At 38.7% G+C, this 17,578-nt stretch overlaps 1 protein-coding gene across 4 annotated transcripts in view; it reads right to left on the bottom strand.

Annotated features, from left to right (window-relative positions):
* TEX14 (testis expressed 14, intercellular bridge forming factor) overlaps positions 1-17,578 on the bottom strand; it is a 133,245-nt gene that overhangs the window by 74,198 nt on the left and 41,469 nt on the right. For all 4 annotated transcript variants that reach the window (XM_051994160.1, XM_051994157.1, XM_051994156.1 and 1 more), the window contains exons 6-9: positions 15,055-15,136; positions 12,475-12,605; positions 9,481-9,594; positions 8,704-8,827 (exon numbers count right to left, since the gene is read on the bottom strand). In XM_051994160.1, coding sequence (XP_051850120.1) covers positions 8,704-8,827; positions 9,481-9,594; positions 12,475-12,605; positions 15,055-15,136 — 451 coding nt within the window. The remainder of the gene's footprint in view (positions 1-8,703; positions 8,828-9,480; positions 9,595-12,474; positions 12,606-15,054; positions 15,137-17,578) is intronic.

Here is a 17,578-nt window from a genome sequence, read left to right as displayed (position 1 = left end):
GACTTACATGAACTGATGAGCAGAACCAGATCATCATTATATACTTCAACAATAATACTATATGAGGACATATTCTGATGGAAATGGATTTCTTCAGCAATGAGAGGATCTAACTCAGTTTCAACTGATCAATGATGGGACAAATTTCTTAATGTGATTAATATAAGGTCATGGTAAATACCTGTTTAGGATTCATCTGAAACTTTGGTTAATGGGATTTGTTATTGGAAGTAAAATTTCTTGGCCCTTTAATTAATATTATTTGGAAGTTTTAAAGCTCTATCTTCTGAAAATTACTAGGACAATTACCTGGAGTAAAACTGAGTTAAGGGTACTTTATTCTGTGTCCTGCATGTGCTGAAGAATCAGTTTTGACTGTTTAGATTATGTTATAGTTCTGTTCCTACTTTTTTTCCTCCTGGGATTGATTTCTATGATCAGAACCAATAGTGAATAGAAACCATTAATGCAATCTAATCCAATATGACTACATGTAATCATTATATCCTAAAATACTTAGGTAAATGAATATTTAGCCTGGTCATCTATCTTTTACTGCATATTTGTGTCTGGACATTCAGGTTTTGATAATGAGAGGATATCTGGCACAGTTGTCTGTGAGACCTAACTGCTATTTATTGAGACTATAGCTGACAAGCGTTTGTCTATCCTGTGACACAAGCATGTCTCCTTACATAGGAAGCTGCTGGCCAGTCTATACTGACCTCTCCACATTTTGTAGCAGTCCTTGTGAGCCAGTCTTTCTATCTCAGACTCTTCTAACCTTTATTTGTTAGATTTGTTTTCTGTTCTAGATTTTGATCAAATTACAGTTATATTGACCTGCTTTCTAGGACCTGGATCAGCCCTTTGGATGCTCTGAATGCTTTCAGCACACCATCCCCATCCCCCCTCCCTGGAATAGTCAACTCTTTTCCCATTCTCAGCAAGAAGCATCTCTAGAAGATGAGACATCATCCCTACCCATAATGGACTTTGAGCCTCAGTGATTTGGGGGAATTGAAATGATTGATGAATTACTATTAAATTCTGACTGGGTCACTATTACTATGTATTATTGTACAATCCTAACTGGGTCTCCTATTACTGTGTGTTTTAAGATTTGGGATGAAAATGTTGAGTTAGAATTTAAGTAACTGTTGCTGTGAAGGAAATCTGCATTATCTAATTGATCATAATGTTCCCTTCAGAACATGTAATTGTTTGAGGGATCTTTAGTTAAGTTTCTGAATGGAAAACTCCTACTGTACTAGTCTGTTATGTATAGGAACTTTAATTCACTTTCAGGACTTATATGGGATAGTTACTTGAAAGTGTATTTATTCCTCCTTGGATGATTCCTTCACTAAAAACAAAAAGGGAGGATAAAAGAAATAAGGGATTAGGAAAACTGATAGATTTTCCTCAAAATACCTGAAAGAATGGGAATCCCTACTTTGCTATTCACTTGGCCTCCCAACCCCATAACCACCAGTTCAGATTGAATTGAAAGCCCTTCCAGAAGTCTTTTTTTGTCTTTACTGCCTGCTTGGTTTATTATTTAAACCCTAACTGCACTGTAATTGCTGGTTGTGCTTTAACTTTGAACCCCATGATTCTGTTGGAATTGCCCTGGCAGACTCAGTTTTGGGAACTATTTTCTGATTATCTGTTTTTAGGAACAATCAGAAATCACCTTGGAAATCTCCAAGGTACAGGAACCTTGTGACTGGCAGTCTCTCTGATCAGTTTCTCCAGTCCTGAAATTTCAGTAGCTTAATTAGTATTTCAGCATTCTCAAAGGATGTTGCAATTTGGTATCAGGCCTCTGAATATTTATGGTTTGCCTGTCTTGATGGTCTAAATGTATACTCTGATACTCTGCTCAGTAATCTGGATCTTTCTGTAGCAGTGTTCCCTATTCTGTGTGTTCTTCTGGGCAGGTGAAGCAATTTCTGGCCTCAGCCTTCCCCCTTGGAGTTTCTGACAGCAATTGGATGTCTCTCCTAGCATAGGCAACATAAGTGTCTTGAGCACTGCTGTTGCCCTATAAGCAGATACTGAGTTAAGTACACAAACCACTGCAGACCTAACTCACAGTGAATTGTCCATCTCAAACTAAATTCTCTGGCTGAGATAGTGCTCCAGAACTGTAGAGGACCTGACATGCTTGCAACAGGGAGCCTTTGTATGCTCTTAACTGTTAACTCTGTTAACTCTGGGGTTGTCAGGGAGAGACTTTTCCTTCCCATAGGTCCTTGCATTTTTTTATGATTTTGGCTTATTTGCTTCACATAGGGTTGGTCAAAATATGGTGCTAAGACCTCCCAAGTATCTAGGGGAAGGTGATTCAATAATTTGAATATTCAGAAGACAATGAGTGGAATGTTATGCCAATTTCCTTGAATTATTCTACCTCTAGTTTCCTTGAATTTTTCTGCCTCAGTTTCCCTGAATTATAATACCTCAGCTTCCCTGCATTAGTTTCCCTGAATTATAATATCTCGATTTCTCTGAGTTGTGTGCTATATCTCCTCTCCCCCCCCCCCCCCTTTTCCTGACCATTAGGACCGATATAAATTAGGGCTGGGAGCCCTGACCATTAGCATTCCATAAGAGCAGATGGCTCATCTCAGATACCAGCTCCACCCTCTATCTCTCTTTCCAGATTTCCTGTCTCTAGCTTCACCAGTGGGCAAAATTCTCTTAGGAGTCCTGCAAAGATTTGGGGTTCGGAATTGTCTTTTATTAGTTTTCTGAGGTTTGGAGCTTCGATTCAATTCAAAATTGAATGAGATTACTTAACTGGGAGTTTGAGCCATTCAAAAGGATGCTGACTATGCCCCAGGCTGAGATTTCCAATTGAATGAAATTACATATTATGAATGGGTGTAGCTCCCAAAGGCTGGGAGAGTTTGAGACTCAGGAATTCCCTCCTAAAAGAGGGACACAGTTTCAGGGCCCTCCCTAGAGGTTAAAGGGGACATAATTAACATCAAAATCTATGGACCTATTCTCAGATTCAGGTTCTAAATGCATCAAATAAAATACACAGGACTACAAAGAAAATCAATCATAGTCAAATAAAAATGTAATCCCCCCCCCACACACACACATTCACAAATCCCACATTAAATGCCTCTAGTTTATATACATCAGAAAGGCACCTCCCAGTAGACTTCAGTGGCTTTCTTGCTGAGAGGTTGCAAAGACCTTCTCTACTTCATTTCCAAGAAATGAAAGTCAACACGGCCCACATGAGATGAGGGTGATGAAACTCATACTGATGTAAACCGTGTCCTCTTTAATCTTTGGGGGGAGAAGGGTTAGAAAGGAATCTTTAGGGGAGGAGTGTTCCTGAGTCTCAAACCCTGGGAGGGGCATACCTTTCCCAGACAACTCCCAGTTAAGTAATCTCATTCAATTGGAGATCTTGACCTGGGGCATAATCACCACCCGCTATTGAATTGGAGGTTAGTCTCTCAAACTGTTCCCAGCTCAGGAGCCTGGGAAAATCCCCATAAAGCCTCAGAAGACTAATAAAAGACAACTTTGAACCCTAATCTTTGCTAATTCCTAATCAGGAGTTTCCCTACTAAGAAAGCTGTTTTCTTAGCAAGCTATCTTCTTAGTGTAAATAAATCCCTTCTTTGCCACAAACCTCATGTCTGTATTCATTGGGGTTTTCAAAGCAACTGACCAAGGGGATCCTATTGCTATTAGGGGATCTCTTACCCTCAATTCTCGCACCTCATCAATATCAATAATACAGATCTATATATCTATATGGCACTACTCTTAAAAAAGTTATGTTAAACATTTTTTAAAGATGGGCTCATGTTTCTTAAAATATTGTCAAATGGCTTAGCGTGTTCAATTCAGTAATTCAATAAATATCTTTTGGCCTGACTGGATTTGCAAGGGGGTTTTGTACTCCATTCTCTGAAATTTAGGAGTCTGAGTATCAATACAAAAGGATACACAACAGAGGAAAATGCTTAAGAGGTACACTTTTCAGACTCATCTTTACCCTTTCTTATAAAAAAGATAAAGGGCAGGAGATGAAATAAAGAAATCCAAAATGTCACTTCTATATTTTACTTGGTTAAAAAAAAAAAAAAAAAAAGCAGAGTAGTTGAGTGCCTAATTTTAGTCTGTCTGAGGACTTAGCAGAGTTTTGTCTGAGTCCTGGTCCTATATGACTTAGTTGTTTCAGGTGTTATTATCACAAAGCTTATGGTAAAAGGGGACTTTAGAAAAGGAATCAAGTCCAGAGTATGATGTGACACATAGGGCTAAAGTGACAGAGAAGGAATTTAAACATTTTTAAAATTGCCCCCTCCCTTTCTCTGCTTCTACTTCCCCATCTTTCAACATCTTCAGTGGATTATTGTGTTAGGCACCAAGGAAGTGACAGGAGGGAACCCTGAAATTGTCCTCTCTGACTTTGGGGAGGGGAAGCCATGGGAGTGAACTCCGAAAAAGTATCCTCTGGGAGAGGCCTGCCTCAGGGAATCAAGATAAGTGGCTTCATTCTGTTATCTTGGTGATGACTAGTGTACCCTCTATTGAATTGAAAATGAATCTAGGATCACTCCTACCTACTTAGCTCAAACTTAAGTGGTCTCACTCAACTGTTAAACCCAGTCAACAGAAGACTGGGGCAGTGAAAATATAGAAGAAATCTCATTCAATTGAAACCCTAGTCTCAGATTTCATTAAAAAAAGAAAAAAATAATTTTAAACTCTTGTCTTTGCAGAAGTCTGAAGTAGTATCTTTGCCAAGGGACCTCTCCTCTTGGCACAGCTGCCTACGAGGATTCCTGCCCACTGTGAAGAGACCTTCTTCTCAGTGAAAACCTCTTGTTAATTCTCTGCCAGGATCTTGTCACTAAGAAGTCTGCCTTCCTAGCAAAACTGGCTTCTCAGTGCCAACAGAATAAACTTCCCTTTTGCCAGTCAGACTTTTTGGGTTCGTGAATTCTTTCATGTTGGACCTGCGGTTCCCACAATTCTCTGCACTGCCACTAACCATATCAAAAGTAAAAAATATAGTCCTTGCCATCAAGGAGTTCAGTCTAGTTGGAGAAGTAAGAAGAGTCACATATACATGGCAAATTGTAAATTAATATTGTAATCCTTGTATAGACTTCAAATCCTAAAATTTAGAGATAAAGAAAAAAAAAATTCACCCGAAACTGGAGCTAATGAATATCAATATAAATGAATAGCATTAGTCAGCTCAATTATAAAAAGTTGTTAATGGGGACAGGGTGTATGACAGAGGTCCTCAACCTACGGCCCGCGAGCCAGATGTGGCAGCTAAGGACGATTATCCCCCTAACCCAGGGCTATGAAGTTTCTTTATTTAAAGGCCCACAAAAAAAAGTTTTTGTTTTTACTATAGTCCGGCCCTCCAACAGTCTGAGGGACAGTGAACTGGCCCCCTATTTAAAAAGTTTGAGGACCCCTGGGAGGTGAAAAGGCAGAGAGGAAGGAACCCTGAATTCTGAAATGAGAAGATCTAAAATCAAACCAAAGATCTGCCATCTTTGTAGCTAGGGCAAAAGTGGCCCTCAGTTTCCTCATCTAGAATACAAGGGGGGTGGGTGGGATTAGATTCTCAGGTTCTTTTTAGCTATAAATTTTATGAAACTGTCTCCAGGTATGCCCCTGTAGACATTCATCCCTAAGCTACCTAGATTTCTCTCTTTTATCCTCTAGAAGCCAAAAATAACAAATGTAACTAAAGTAAAATAAACTCTGATTCATTAAGCCACATTTGAAAGGGGTATTACATGATGTTCTATGACCCCTAATGTATTGGCACTGAGATGGCTCAGTGGACAGGGCACTGGGCTTGGAGTCAGACAGACTCAGGTCCAGATTCTGCTCTGGATACTTACTATGATTCTGGGCAAGCCATTTAACCTCTGCCTTTATCCACCAGAAAAGGAAATGGCAAACCACTCCTGTGCTCCCCAAGTCACATTGGAAAGCTCTGATCTGTGGGATCACCAAGTAAAACTGGACATGCCTCAGCATTTTATTCCAACAGATTCCTCTTCCTGGGGGCAGAGGCCAGGGGCTTCATGACTCTTTGCAATGGGAACTTTTGTAGAGCATCAGTTATAACTACCCAAGGAGGAGGGTGTAGGGACAAGCAAGATCAAGAATCCTAGGCATCGCAATGTTGGAGGGGATATGGGAAAACAGGGACATTGATACATTGTTGGTGGAATTGTGAATACATCCAGCCATTCTGGAGAGGGATTTGGAACTATGCTCAAAACGTTATCAAGCTGTGCAGATCCTTTGATCCAGCAATGTTACTATTGGGCTTATATCCCAAAGAGATCTTAAAGAAGGGAAAGGGACCCACATGTGCAAAAATGTTTGTAACAGGTCTCTTTGTAGAGGCCAGAAACTGGAAACTGAGTGGATGCCCATCAATTGAAGAATGGTTGGGTAATTGTGTTATATGAATATTATGGAATATTATTATTCTGTAAGAAATGACCAGCAGGATGAATACAGAGAGGACTGGCGAGACTTACACAAACTGATGCTAAGTGAAATGAGCAGAACCAGGAGATCATTATATACTTCAACAACGATACTGTTTGAGGATGTATTCTGATGGAAGTGGATCTCTTCGATAAAGAGAGCCAATTCAGTTTCAATTGATCAAAGATGGACAGAAGCATCTACACCCAAAGAAAGAACACTGGGAAATGAATATAAACTGCTTGCATTTTTGTTTTTCTTCCTGGGTTATTTATACCTTCTGAATCCAATTCTCCCTGAACAACAAGAGAACTGTTCGGTTCTGCACACATATATTGTATCTAGGATATACTGTAACCTCTTTAACATGTAAAGGACTGCTTGCCATCTGGGGGAAGGGATGGAGGAAGGGAGGGGAAAAATCGGAATAGAAATGAGTACAAGGGATAATGCTATAAAAAATTACCCTGGCATGGGTTCTGTCAATAAAAAGTTAAAAAAAAAAAAAAGAAAAAGAAAGTGAAGGTGTGTTAAGGTGAATATCCTAAGAAAAGCCCAAAGTTCTAAGTTTTTTTTTTAAATTTTTTTATTTTTTATTAAAGCTTTTTACTTACAAGACATATGCATGGGTAATTTTTTTTCTAAGTAAGTTTAAAGACAGAGGAAGTACTTCCAGCTGGCGGCATCAGGGCAGTTTTCCCACATTGGATGGCACTGGGGATGGGCCGTGACAGAGAAAAACATTTTCAAAAATCAGAGATGTAGAGAAGGAAGAAGCTGGGATACTAGGCAGAGGGGGAAAAAGCTTAAGCAGAGGTTTGGGGATGAAGCAGTGCCAGACATCTTTAGGAAGTAAAGTAAAATAGGAATACCAAAAAGACAAGGCTTCCCTGGACCAGGGCACAGCATATTAGGTTCCCTGAGCAAACAGAAGTGAGAATGAAGAGCAAAGAGGGCCAAGGAACCACAGAAAAGCTGAAAGGGGAAGAACAGCAAAGTTAACTTTCCTATCTGCTTGGGGACTGAAAGAGTCATTGTTAAGAACATACAAAGAAAATTTCCTTGAGATAAGGGTGACAAATTTGCCCTAATATTGTCAATCAAAAGACACTATTATCTGTTTGATGGATAAATGGGATCCATAAGGGCTGGCCACTAAAGCTACAAGAGTGAGTAGAGGCTGCTGGGGCATCTCCCCATTTCCCCATCTCTTCATCTCTTTTCTGAGCATGTGTTTTGCTTTCTCCTCCAGGATCCTTGTTCACAGCATGGCACTCCTTGGCACCTGGTCCTGGCCTCTTGTTCTGGATAGGGTTGGTTCTCTGACAATCTGAGCTACATTGTTCCTAAGAAACTAGGAAGACAGCTGACAACTTGGGGTTGCTGGTTAAGATGGATCCTTGGGATCCTTTATCTAACGTTTGACAAGGCATGTTATCAACTTAACTTTGTCATTACATTAAGGGAGCTTGGATCTGAATTTATTTCCTTTCTTTCTTCCTTCCTTCCTACTTTCCTTCCTCCCTTTCTCCCTCCTTTTTTCTTTTCTTTCTATACCTTGTCATCTCAAACTAGACTAATACACGCAATGAAAATGAAAATACCTCATTGCCCTTCAAACTCTACTAAACTAGATTAAAGTTCCCAGCTGTGTTGTGGGAAGGGAGTAGAAGACAATGGGGCTGTGTGTGTGTGTGTGTGTGTGTGTGTGTGTGTGTGAGAGAGAGAGAGAGAGAGAGAGAGAGAGACAAACAGACAGACAGACAAAGACTTAGATCGCACTGAGAAGACAATCTGCTTTGTCTCTTGCTTTATGCATGCAGCAGCCAGAGGGTAAAGTGGATAGAATGCTGCACCTAATCAGGAAGTCCTGAGTTTAAAAGCAGTTTCAGTCACTTAATCACTGGCTGCCTCTCAGTTTCCTTTTCTGTAAAATGGAATATAATGTATATCACTTACCTGTTGTGAGGAAAAAAATGAGACATTTGCAAAGGGTTTTGTAAATCTTAACATGTATAAAAATGCTAACATTATCATCATACACACTTACTCAGGGGCCTACTATGAACTAAGTAGTAACTTTCCAACATACATAAATGGGAATTCATTTTTTTTCTGAAGAGAGAGGGCAAAGGGGGAAAAGACTAAAACTGAAAAAAATAAAAAGGAAAGAAATTAGAGAACAAAGTCCTTTACCCTTTCATGAAGGATGCTGTACAGGGAACCAATGTTAATCCGTTCATATACCAGACGAGTTTTTTCCAGATCCTGAGACAAGCACACGGCCATCAGCTGCAGCAAATGGGGATGGCGTAATTTACTGTAAGAGAGAAAATACTTCAAAGATCAGATACCTGAGAGGAAGTACAAAAAGGCCTTTTTCCTTTCTTTCCCTTCTCAACACTATTTAAACCACGAGTCTCAGCCCCCTCCAGTTCTGAAAAGAAGCCCAGCCCTGCCTGATATCTGGGCCTGCTCTGCTGCCTTTACTACAGATTCCAGAATGGATCTAGATTGAAGTCTTCTGTTTCTTCCTCAGTGGGAGGGTGAGAAGAGCAGGACCAAGGATTCTTCCTGTTCTGATACAGCAACAGATCATGTCTGGAGACAACTTGTGCAGTTTTACTGTTTCAAATTATTTTCCTATACATTATCATAATAAATTCCCCCCACAATCCCATGAAAAGTGAATGCAGTATTTTTGCCAAGAAAACCCCAAATGAGGTCAAAAAGAGCTAGACATGACAAACATTTCAGTAACAACAGCCCCACTCTAGATCCATGATCCTAAGGGATTTATTACATGGTCTCACAGCCACATCTAATTTAATTTTAGCACACACCTCCACTTGTTCTTTCCTCTCTCCCTTCCTCCCCCCATCCTGAGCAATGCTGCCTCCTGTGGCTTTTTTGGCCACCTACTGTGACCTGGACACTACTGGTATTTCAAGTTATGTCACACTTGTCTCTTACCTACTATGCTCCTGTTCTGCTATCAACAAATCAGCAAACCGAAGCTTACTGCAGTTTTGATGAGTTGCAAAATTGAGCTCCTTCACTGTGACTCTACTGCCGTTCCACACCAAACTAAGTAAGGAGGGGAGAAAACATTTTCAATCAACTTCCCACAGAGCAGACTGTTTCAACTGAAATCCTGTTTCCTGATAAATATGATTGCTACCTCACTCAGCACCCAGAGTGGTTCAGTAAGTGAACGCTGATGATAACCAGTCACATTGATCTCTTTATTCTTTACTGAACATCTGAATTGGCACTAACAAAGGGAAGGAAAGTACAACTGATTCTATCCTTCTGAGAAGCAAAATTATCTTTGTCACCAATCAGCACACATAAATACTATACTGGGTGCTGAGGGAGACACAAGTTTCTCCAAGAAACTGACAGAAAAAGGTACAAAGTCAGAGACCAGTAACAACACTTGGAGGCAGAGAAAAGTCTCTGTGCTAAAGAATCTGGAGCAAACTCTAAATACATCAGGAATCTGAGGAAAGGAGAAGAAAGAGGGCTACCAGGACATTGGGCTAAGCCTAGGAGGGTGGATGGGTTCTGAACAGAAAATGGGGGGAGGCAGAATGTAAATGTTTCTTGTTTTCTTATCTTTGTAACTCCTGTGCCTTGGACATCAGTACAGCAAGATCCCATACCTGGGAACATGACCTCTGACTCCAAAGACAATGTAAACTACCTTTCATAAATATAAACAGCAAAAGAACTCTAACCATCCCAGAGTGGTTAGACCCCAGGCCATCCCTTGCACCATGCCTTCCTCTGTTCTGTTTTTAGATAATCCCAGCTCAGACTTATAGGTGGCACAGGGGTCCACCATTTTGCCCTGCTGCCATGCAGGACTGGTCTCTTGAGAGTAAATTCCCCCAATTAACCTAATTAACTCTAGCAAAATCTATTAATAATCATGATGATTAGCATCTCAGTCTTCTCTCAGATGATGTCATCCCATAGTTATCATTAATAAGATTAAAACAGATCTACCTCCTTACAATAGATCAGGCACCCAAAAATTCTTATTGAAGGTATTCCAGGTTTAAGAAGCAGTCCCAAATGTACCATGAACATGCTGTCTAGTTTCTTGTTCTATTTCTACTCTGATTCACTATAAGAACATAAGATGCCCCAATACATGAAGTACTGAACAAAGCCTTGATTGAATAAAAAAAGGTTTGCTGAAACACTTATTTCATATGCTTTAAAATCTGGAGACTGGCTTGCGACTATTTAGCCATCAAATATTCAGGTTGTTGACAGATTTACTGGGATCTTTAGGATTCTGGTTTCTTGTTTATGCTTTATATTCCTGACCTGTCCAGGTTTCCCCCTCTAAGGGTTATGGGTATATGAACAATTAATCTGCAAGGACAGCCATAGGCTGAGCTATAATTACCTGATCTTTTCTTTTTCCTTTCAAACAACTATAATTTTTTAAAGACCTACAAAGCATAGATAGAGAAATCAAGGCAATAGAGGTAGTTATTCCCTCACCAATTAAAGTGCTAGGAAGTTCAAAATCAGGTAAAGAAACAGGAAAGCAGATTATCTCTTAAAAAAAAAAAAGGCTCGCTAAAGTTATAAAAGGAGTCTAGGTATCACATTGTCTGCCTGCCTTTATATATTCAAGAGGCATATCAGGGAGAGATGCCTTCTATTCCATCTATATTGTCTTGGGACCCAATCCGTTTTACTATCTTTTCACATATCTAGCATGCTGGGAAACTTATCCCCAAAAAAATCCATTTGAAGGACATTTGCTACTAAATGCTGGTGTCTGACGATTGAAGAGAAAAGACTTCTAGCTTCTGAAAATTAGCCCCTCAAACTCAGAACAATGAACACAAGCAAGAATAAATTTTCTCAGTAGAGGGCACAGGGAGAAAGGCAATAAGAAGACCAGACAAGTTAATCCAGAGAATACATATTGGGGCATATGACCAGTTTACCAAGTATGATGAAAACCAGGCAGAGGAGTTTTCTGGACTAGATTCTATCTGTTTCTCCAAAGTCATAAGATGATAAGGGTTCTTTTGGAATCAATGGAAAAAAAGCAACTATTTGTTGTTCCTATGAAAATGGAGCCATTCGGTGAGGGAAAGAGCTGCCTCAATGGTGTTGCTATTTCATGTTTGATGATTGTAGCACAAGTAAGGTAATTGTGAATTTTTCTTTTAGGTCAGTGCTCTAGCTACAAATGAAAACGCACTGAAAACTTATAATGATTTGTGACACTACAAAACAAGAAAAGTCCATAATGATTTCATAAGAAATAAGCTTTCTTATGGTTGAATAGAAACATCCAAAGTTTAAGACACATGCAGACAATTGATCAAAGATAGCTCCATTTTGACCAGCAGGATGAATACAGAGAGGCTTGGTGAGACTTACATGAACTGATGCTAAGTGAAATGAGCAGAACCAGGAGATCATTATACACTTCAACAATGATATTGTATGAGGACATATTCTAATGGAAGTGGATTTCTTTGACAAAGAGACCTAACTGAGTTTCAATTGATAAATGATGGACAGAAGCAGCTACACCCAAAAAAAGAACACTGGGAAATGAATGTGAACTATCTGCATTTTTGTTTTTCTTCCCGGGTTATTTTTACCTTCTGAATCCAATTCTCCCTGTGCAACAAGAGAACTGTTCGGTTCTGCAAACATATATTGTATCTAGGATATACTGCAACATATCTAACATATATAAAACTGCTTGCCATCTAGGGGAGGGGGTGGAGAGAGGGAGGGAGGGGAAAAATAGGAACAGAAACGAGTGCAAGGGATAATGTTGTAAAAAAAAAAAATTACCCTGGCATGGATTCTGTCAATATAAAGTAATTATTAAATAAAATTAAAAAAAAAAAAGATAGCTCCATTTTCCTGCAATTCAGGAAGCAAATGACTGGAGTGGACCTTAGGCACATTTTGACTTACTTTGTCATGACCATGTAGGGACCACTACAGAAAGAGAAGGTTGGTTCATCATCTGCTTGAATCACTTCCTTTTCTCCGATGACTGGGAGAGATCCCAAATAAGCCAGCTGTGTCCCTCCTGTGAGATAAAACTGAAGCCAAAACTTTCCCTCATAATGTGAAAAGGAAAAGAAAAAGCTTTAAGCTACCTAAGAGCTACAAACTTAAGTAGTTTAATGACTAGCACAATCAAAAATACAGGGCCAAATTTAAAAATTGAAAGGAACTTTAAGATCATCTTACCGTTGTGGAAACTGGGAGCACTGAGAGAGGGATATGACTGTTCAAGTGTCAGTCAGTAAACAGCTGAATCAAAATTTGAACCAGCTCTCTGACTTCAATTTCTGTCATCTTTCCAGTATACCACACTGCCTCATTACATTCCCTCTAGGTCTTTTCGTTTGTTTGTTTTTAATTCATTTTTATCAATGTCTTGTTTCTTACATCATCATAGTTATCCTAAATGCCTTCCCCTTGCCCTTCCCAGGGAGACATCCTATAGAACAAATAGTATTTTTAGAGAAGAAAAGAAGTCAGGACAACTTATTCACACACTGAAAAAATCTGAAAAGATGAGTAATGTGTAGTATGTATGGACCTGGCTCCTACACAAAGGGTAGGCTAGTATGCTCCCTCTATTCTAACATCTCTGAATAACGTTTTTTTTTTTTAAGCGCATACTCTGGGGTGCAAAATATCTTCTCTCAAATATCCACTGATTCTATTCTGTAAGTCTTAATTTTAGAAAGCACTTCAAAATTCATCACTGAACAATTCAGTGCCCACTGTGAACAAAGTACTGTGTGAGGTGCAAGGGATAAAAAAACAAAAATTAAACTTCTTTGCCCTCAAAGGACTTAATACATTCTGGATCCGAGTAAGTGAAAACAAAAATACTATAAAGTTATTTCAAGGGGAAGGAAAAGTAGTCAAGAAATGTTCCCTTTGAAGGGAGCTGAGGATCCCATGAGGTAGAGGGGAAGAGAAAGTCCAATTGGGCAATGACAAGGAAAACAGGAGATAGAATGTGACATATGAAAAGTAACCAGCATGAGAATTTCACTGGAATGGAAAAAGCATGAAATGGAATAATTTGAATTAAGACTAGAAACATAGCCAGGAGGTTGAGGGAAATGAAGGAGGGAATGGCACAGAGCCAGAATAAGGAAGGCTTTCTGTTCTAGGCTAAGAAATGTACTTTTTATGCTACAGTCAAAAAGGAGATTGTCAAAAATGCCAAATGTGGAAAGCTCTAAAAAGATAAACACTGAGAAAATGACATCAAATTTGTTAAGGAAAGAATCCTTAGATACTTTGAAGAAGGAAAGCAGGAGAATGGGTCTGAAAACCAAATTTCAGGGAACTGAGGAGACTGAGAGGTGAGGAAGTAGAGCAGCAGGGCTGATTAATTACTTTTTCTAGGAGCTTAGTAGTGAAGGAGAACAAATATAATAGATAGCAACTCAAAAGGTAGAAAACAAGAGTTAGGGCAAAGTTTTAAGAGAGAGTGCTGAGAACATAGGGAGGAAGGAAGGGAATGAAGATGAAAGGGAGAACTTGAAGATGAGTGAGAGACACAGAGACAGAGATACAGGCAGAGACAAAGAGAGAAAAAGAACAAACTCAAATGATAGGGAAGATCTCAGAGGAGACCAGGTAATAGATGAAAGGCTCAAACAAAGAAATTAACCTTGGAAAGGAGAAGGAAGAAAAAATGGAAGAAGAGAACAGGAGAACAGTTGTAGAGAAATTAATGAGAACATGTACAGTGGCAACAAGATCATTTTCAAAAGTCAGTGGGTGAACAAGTTTGGGAGTGGAGTTAAGAGCTTGAAGAATTAAGATTTTTAAAAGCTGCTGTCACCTTGTATAATCTTTTCTAGCCCCCTAAAAATCTCATGCTGGTCTATCTTATAGATTTAAGACATTTAAGATATATAAATTCATACTTCACAAATGTGCCAAAATGATTTTCCTCAAGTATAGGATTGGATGGGGAGAGAATGGAAGCAGAAAGACCAAGACTCCATCACTAAATACAAAATTAAACTTTTGTGTAGTTGATAAATGATAGAATATTTGTAGAAGGAAAAACATCAGGGAGTAAAAGACAGAAACCTACAGATTAACTACTATCTGACCAGGAAAACATAAGCTCTCCATAAGAAAGAAAGGAAATCAGGTCAGAAAAACAGAACAGAAGCTAGTAAATCTTGCCATCCACTGTCAAAAGGTGCTTGATTGTGCTGTGCTCTCACTGATAATTGAAAGAATGATTTGTGAAATGCCCAAATAAATCATGGACTAGAATCATTCAGGAGATTACCTGTGAATTCTACCCAAACTAGGAACTTTTTTTTCTTGAAGTTAAAAAAAGGGAGAAAATTCCCACTTGGTATTTTGGGAGGTTGATGGGGAAGGACGAGAAAGTTTCTCTAAGTGGGAACTGGAGCCAAGGCTTAGCTTTATTCAATTGACTCAACAGGTTTTATTTATTAAGCACCTACACTGACCAACAGTTTGTTATTTTTAATACCTTACCTTCCCAAAACCAAAGCTGTAGATGTTTTTGGAAGAAACAACTCCAGATTTGAGCAGTCGGTTAGGAGAGCTGTCAGGATTTCTAAAAATGTTAAAAAAGCAAGGATTAGCTATTTGCATATAGAGAAAAGATCCAGGACTAAGTTTCCTGACAGTTCAATTCTACTCTCATTCTTCGTCCATACTACTCACTTGTCACATAAAATGTCCCACCCATTCATTTAATAAGACCAGGATGGGGTACAGGAGTATCCTGCTTCCTGCTACCGCTTCCAGGCCATTCTTCTACCACAGAATTTGGATGGGAAAAATTCCATCTTTATTTTTACTGAGTTTTGGCTTTTTTCACAATCCTTTGTTTTTTAATGCATTACTAATGCATTATTAAAACATTATTCTGAGAAGGCTCCATAGGCTTTACCAGACTACTAAAGGGGCTCAGACATAGAAAAGGTTAAGGATCTTTATTCTACTGCACTTCTTAAAAATTTTTTCTTTCTTCTAAAACCATGCAACCTATGTTACTTTTCTCCTTGCTACTGTTCACCAAACTCCAAATCACTTTCCCAGCTTTTTCAATGACCACCTGATCCAGAATCTTCCTTTCCACACTATCTTCTGCCCTCATCCTTAGACATTTTAATATTCATGCTGATAAGTCCTGCCACATCAGGACTATTTTCCTCAACTTCAAAATCCCCTTATCTCTCACTCTTCAATCACAAATCATAGTAACACCCTTAGCCTTCACTATCTCCCAGAACTGCCCCATCTTGAAGATCATAAATTTTAAAATTCCACAATGTTCTATAAACTTTCCCTTTTCCCAGTTTCTCTCTTACATTGAACCAGCTCTTTGGCCTCTTCTCAAGCTTGTCATTAAACTCCTGTTCTCAGATATTTCACTCAACACCAGTCATGTTTGATCTCATGGTTCTCTAATTTAATAACTGACTGCTGTTGAAATTCTTACATTTATCAACCAATTTTCTGCTGTTATTAATCTCAAGAAATGTCATCACCCAGCTTCACCATCATTCTCTGCTTCTAGGCTGAGTATAATAGAAGTTATATGATCAAGATGATTTCACCCTCTATAAATTTATGGTGACAAGCAATGAAAAGGCTCACCTTTGTCACTTAGCTGTTCATTATCCCAAGAAACTAAAACTACAAGCTGCTGATTTGTACTGGCAGAGAGAATTTTCACTTTCAAGTTATTTACATTGTTGAAATCCCAGGCTTAAGAAAACTCCTATAAATGTAAAGTATATAACCTCATCTGGGCCTTCACCTTTGCTAGGCAATTCTTTCATACCACCCTTATGACTCCCTATTTCATTCTTTATAGCAATGATTCCAAACCTTTTCCTTTCTCAAGCCTCAAACAGTATCCCCTATTTTAAAAGCAGATGACTTAAGCTTTCCACTTCATTAACAAGAAAAGTTTCTAGAATATATCCATTTCTCAAAATCTTTCAGTATCATCACTTGTGTCTTCTCTCATGCCTGAGAAAAAGAGATATCATTGAGTACAAAGGAGATTGACCTACAGAAACCTAGTCTTTTTTTTTTAAATAGCTTTTTATTTTCAAAATATATGCAGATAATTTTCAATATTTACCTTCACAAAATCTACATGTTCCAAATTTTTCTCCCTTCCTTCCCCTGGCTCCAGATAGCAAGCAATGCAATATGTTAAATATATGTAATTCTTCTATATATGTTTATGAGCTTTGTCCTTTTGTTTTTTGTTTTTTCACACAAAAATATATTTTTCCTTTTTTGTTCTTCTTTGCAATTCTTTACATATTTCCACAATTATCATGATGCAAAGAAAAATCAGATCAAAAAGAAAAAAAATGAGAAAGAAAACAAAAATATAAGCAAACAACAAAAAAAGTGAAAATACTATGCTGCAATTCCCACTCAGTCCCCAGTATCCTCTCTCTGGGTGCAGATGGCTCTCTTCATTACAAGATCATTGGAATTGCCAATTGTTCAGTGATGAAGAAAGCCATACACACTCAGAGAGAGGCCTGTGGGAAATGAGTGTGGATCATAGGATAACATTTTCACACTTTCTGTTGATATTTGCCTGCATTTTGTTGTCCTTAGGTTTTTTTTCTTTCTTTCTAGATCTGATTCCCCCTCACCCCCCAGGCAATTGGGATTAAGTGACTTACCCAGGGTCACACAGCTAGGAAGTGCTAACTGTCTGAGGCCAGGTTTGAACTCAGATCCTCCTGAATTCAGGGCTGGTTCTATCCATTATACCATCTAACTGCCCCATAGATCTGATTTTTCTTGTGCAGCAAGATAACTGTATAAATTCATATACATATAATAGATTTGACATATATCTTAACATATTTAACATGTATTGGACTACTTGCCATCTAGGGAGGGGAGGGGAGAAGGAGGGAAAAATCTGCAACAGAAAGTTTTGCAAGGGTTAATGTTGAAAAATAATCATGCATATGTTTTATAAATAAAAAGCTTTAATAAAAATAAAAACATTTTA

The sequence above is a fragment of the Antechinus flavipes genome, chromosome 4 (genome assembly GCF_016432865.1).
Source record: "Antechinus flavipes isolate AdamAnt ecotype Samford, QLD, Australia chromosome 4, AdamAnt_v2, whole genome shotgun sequence".
Classification (NCBI taxonomy): domain Eukaryota; kingdom Metazoa; phylum Chordata; class Mammalia; order Dasyuromorphia; family Dasyuridae; genus Antechinus; species Antechinus flavipes.
The sequence above is the reverse complement of the archived record's forward strand: the minus strand, read 5'-3'. Positions and strand labels throughout refer to the sequence as shown.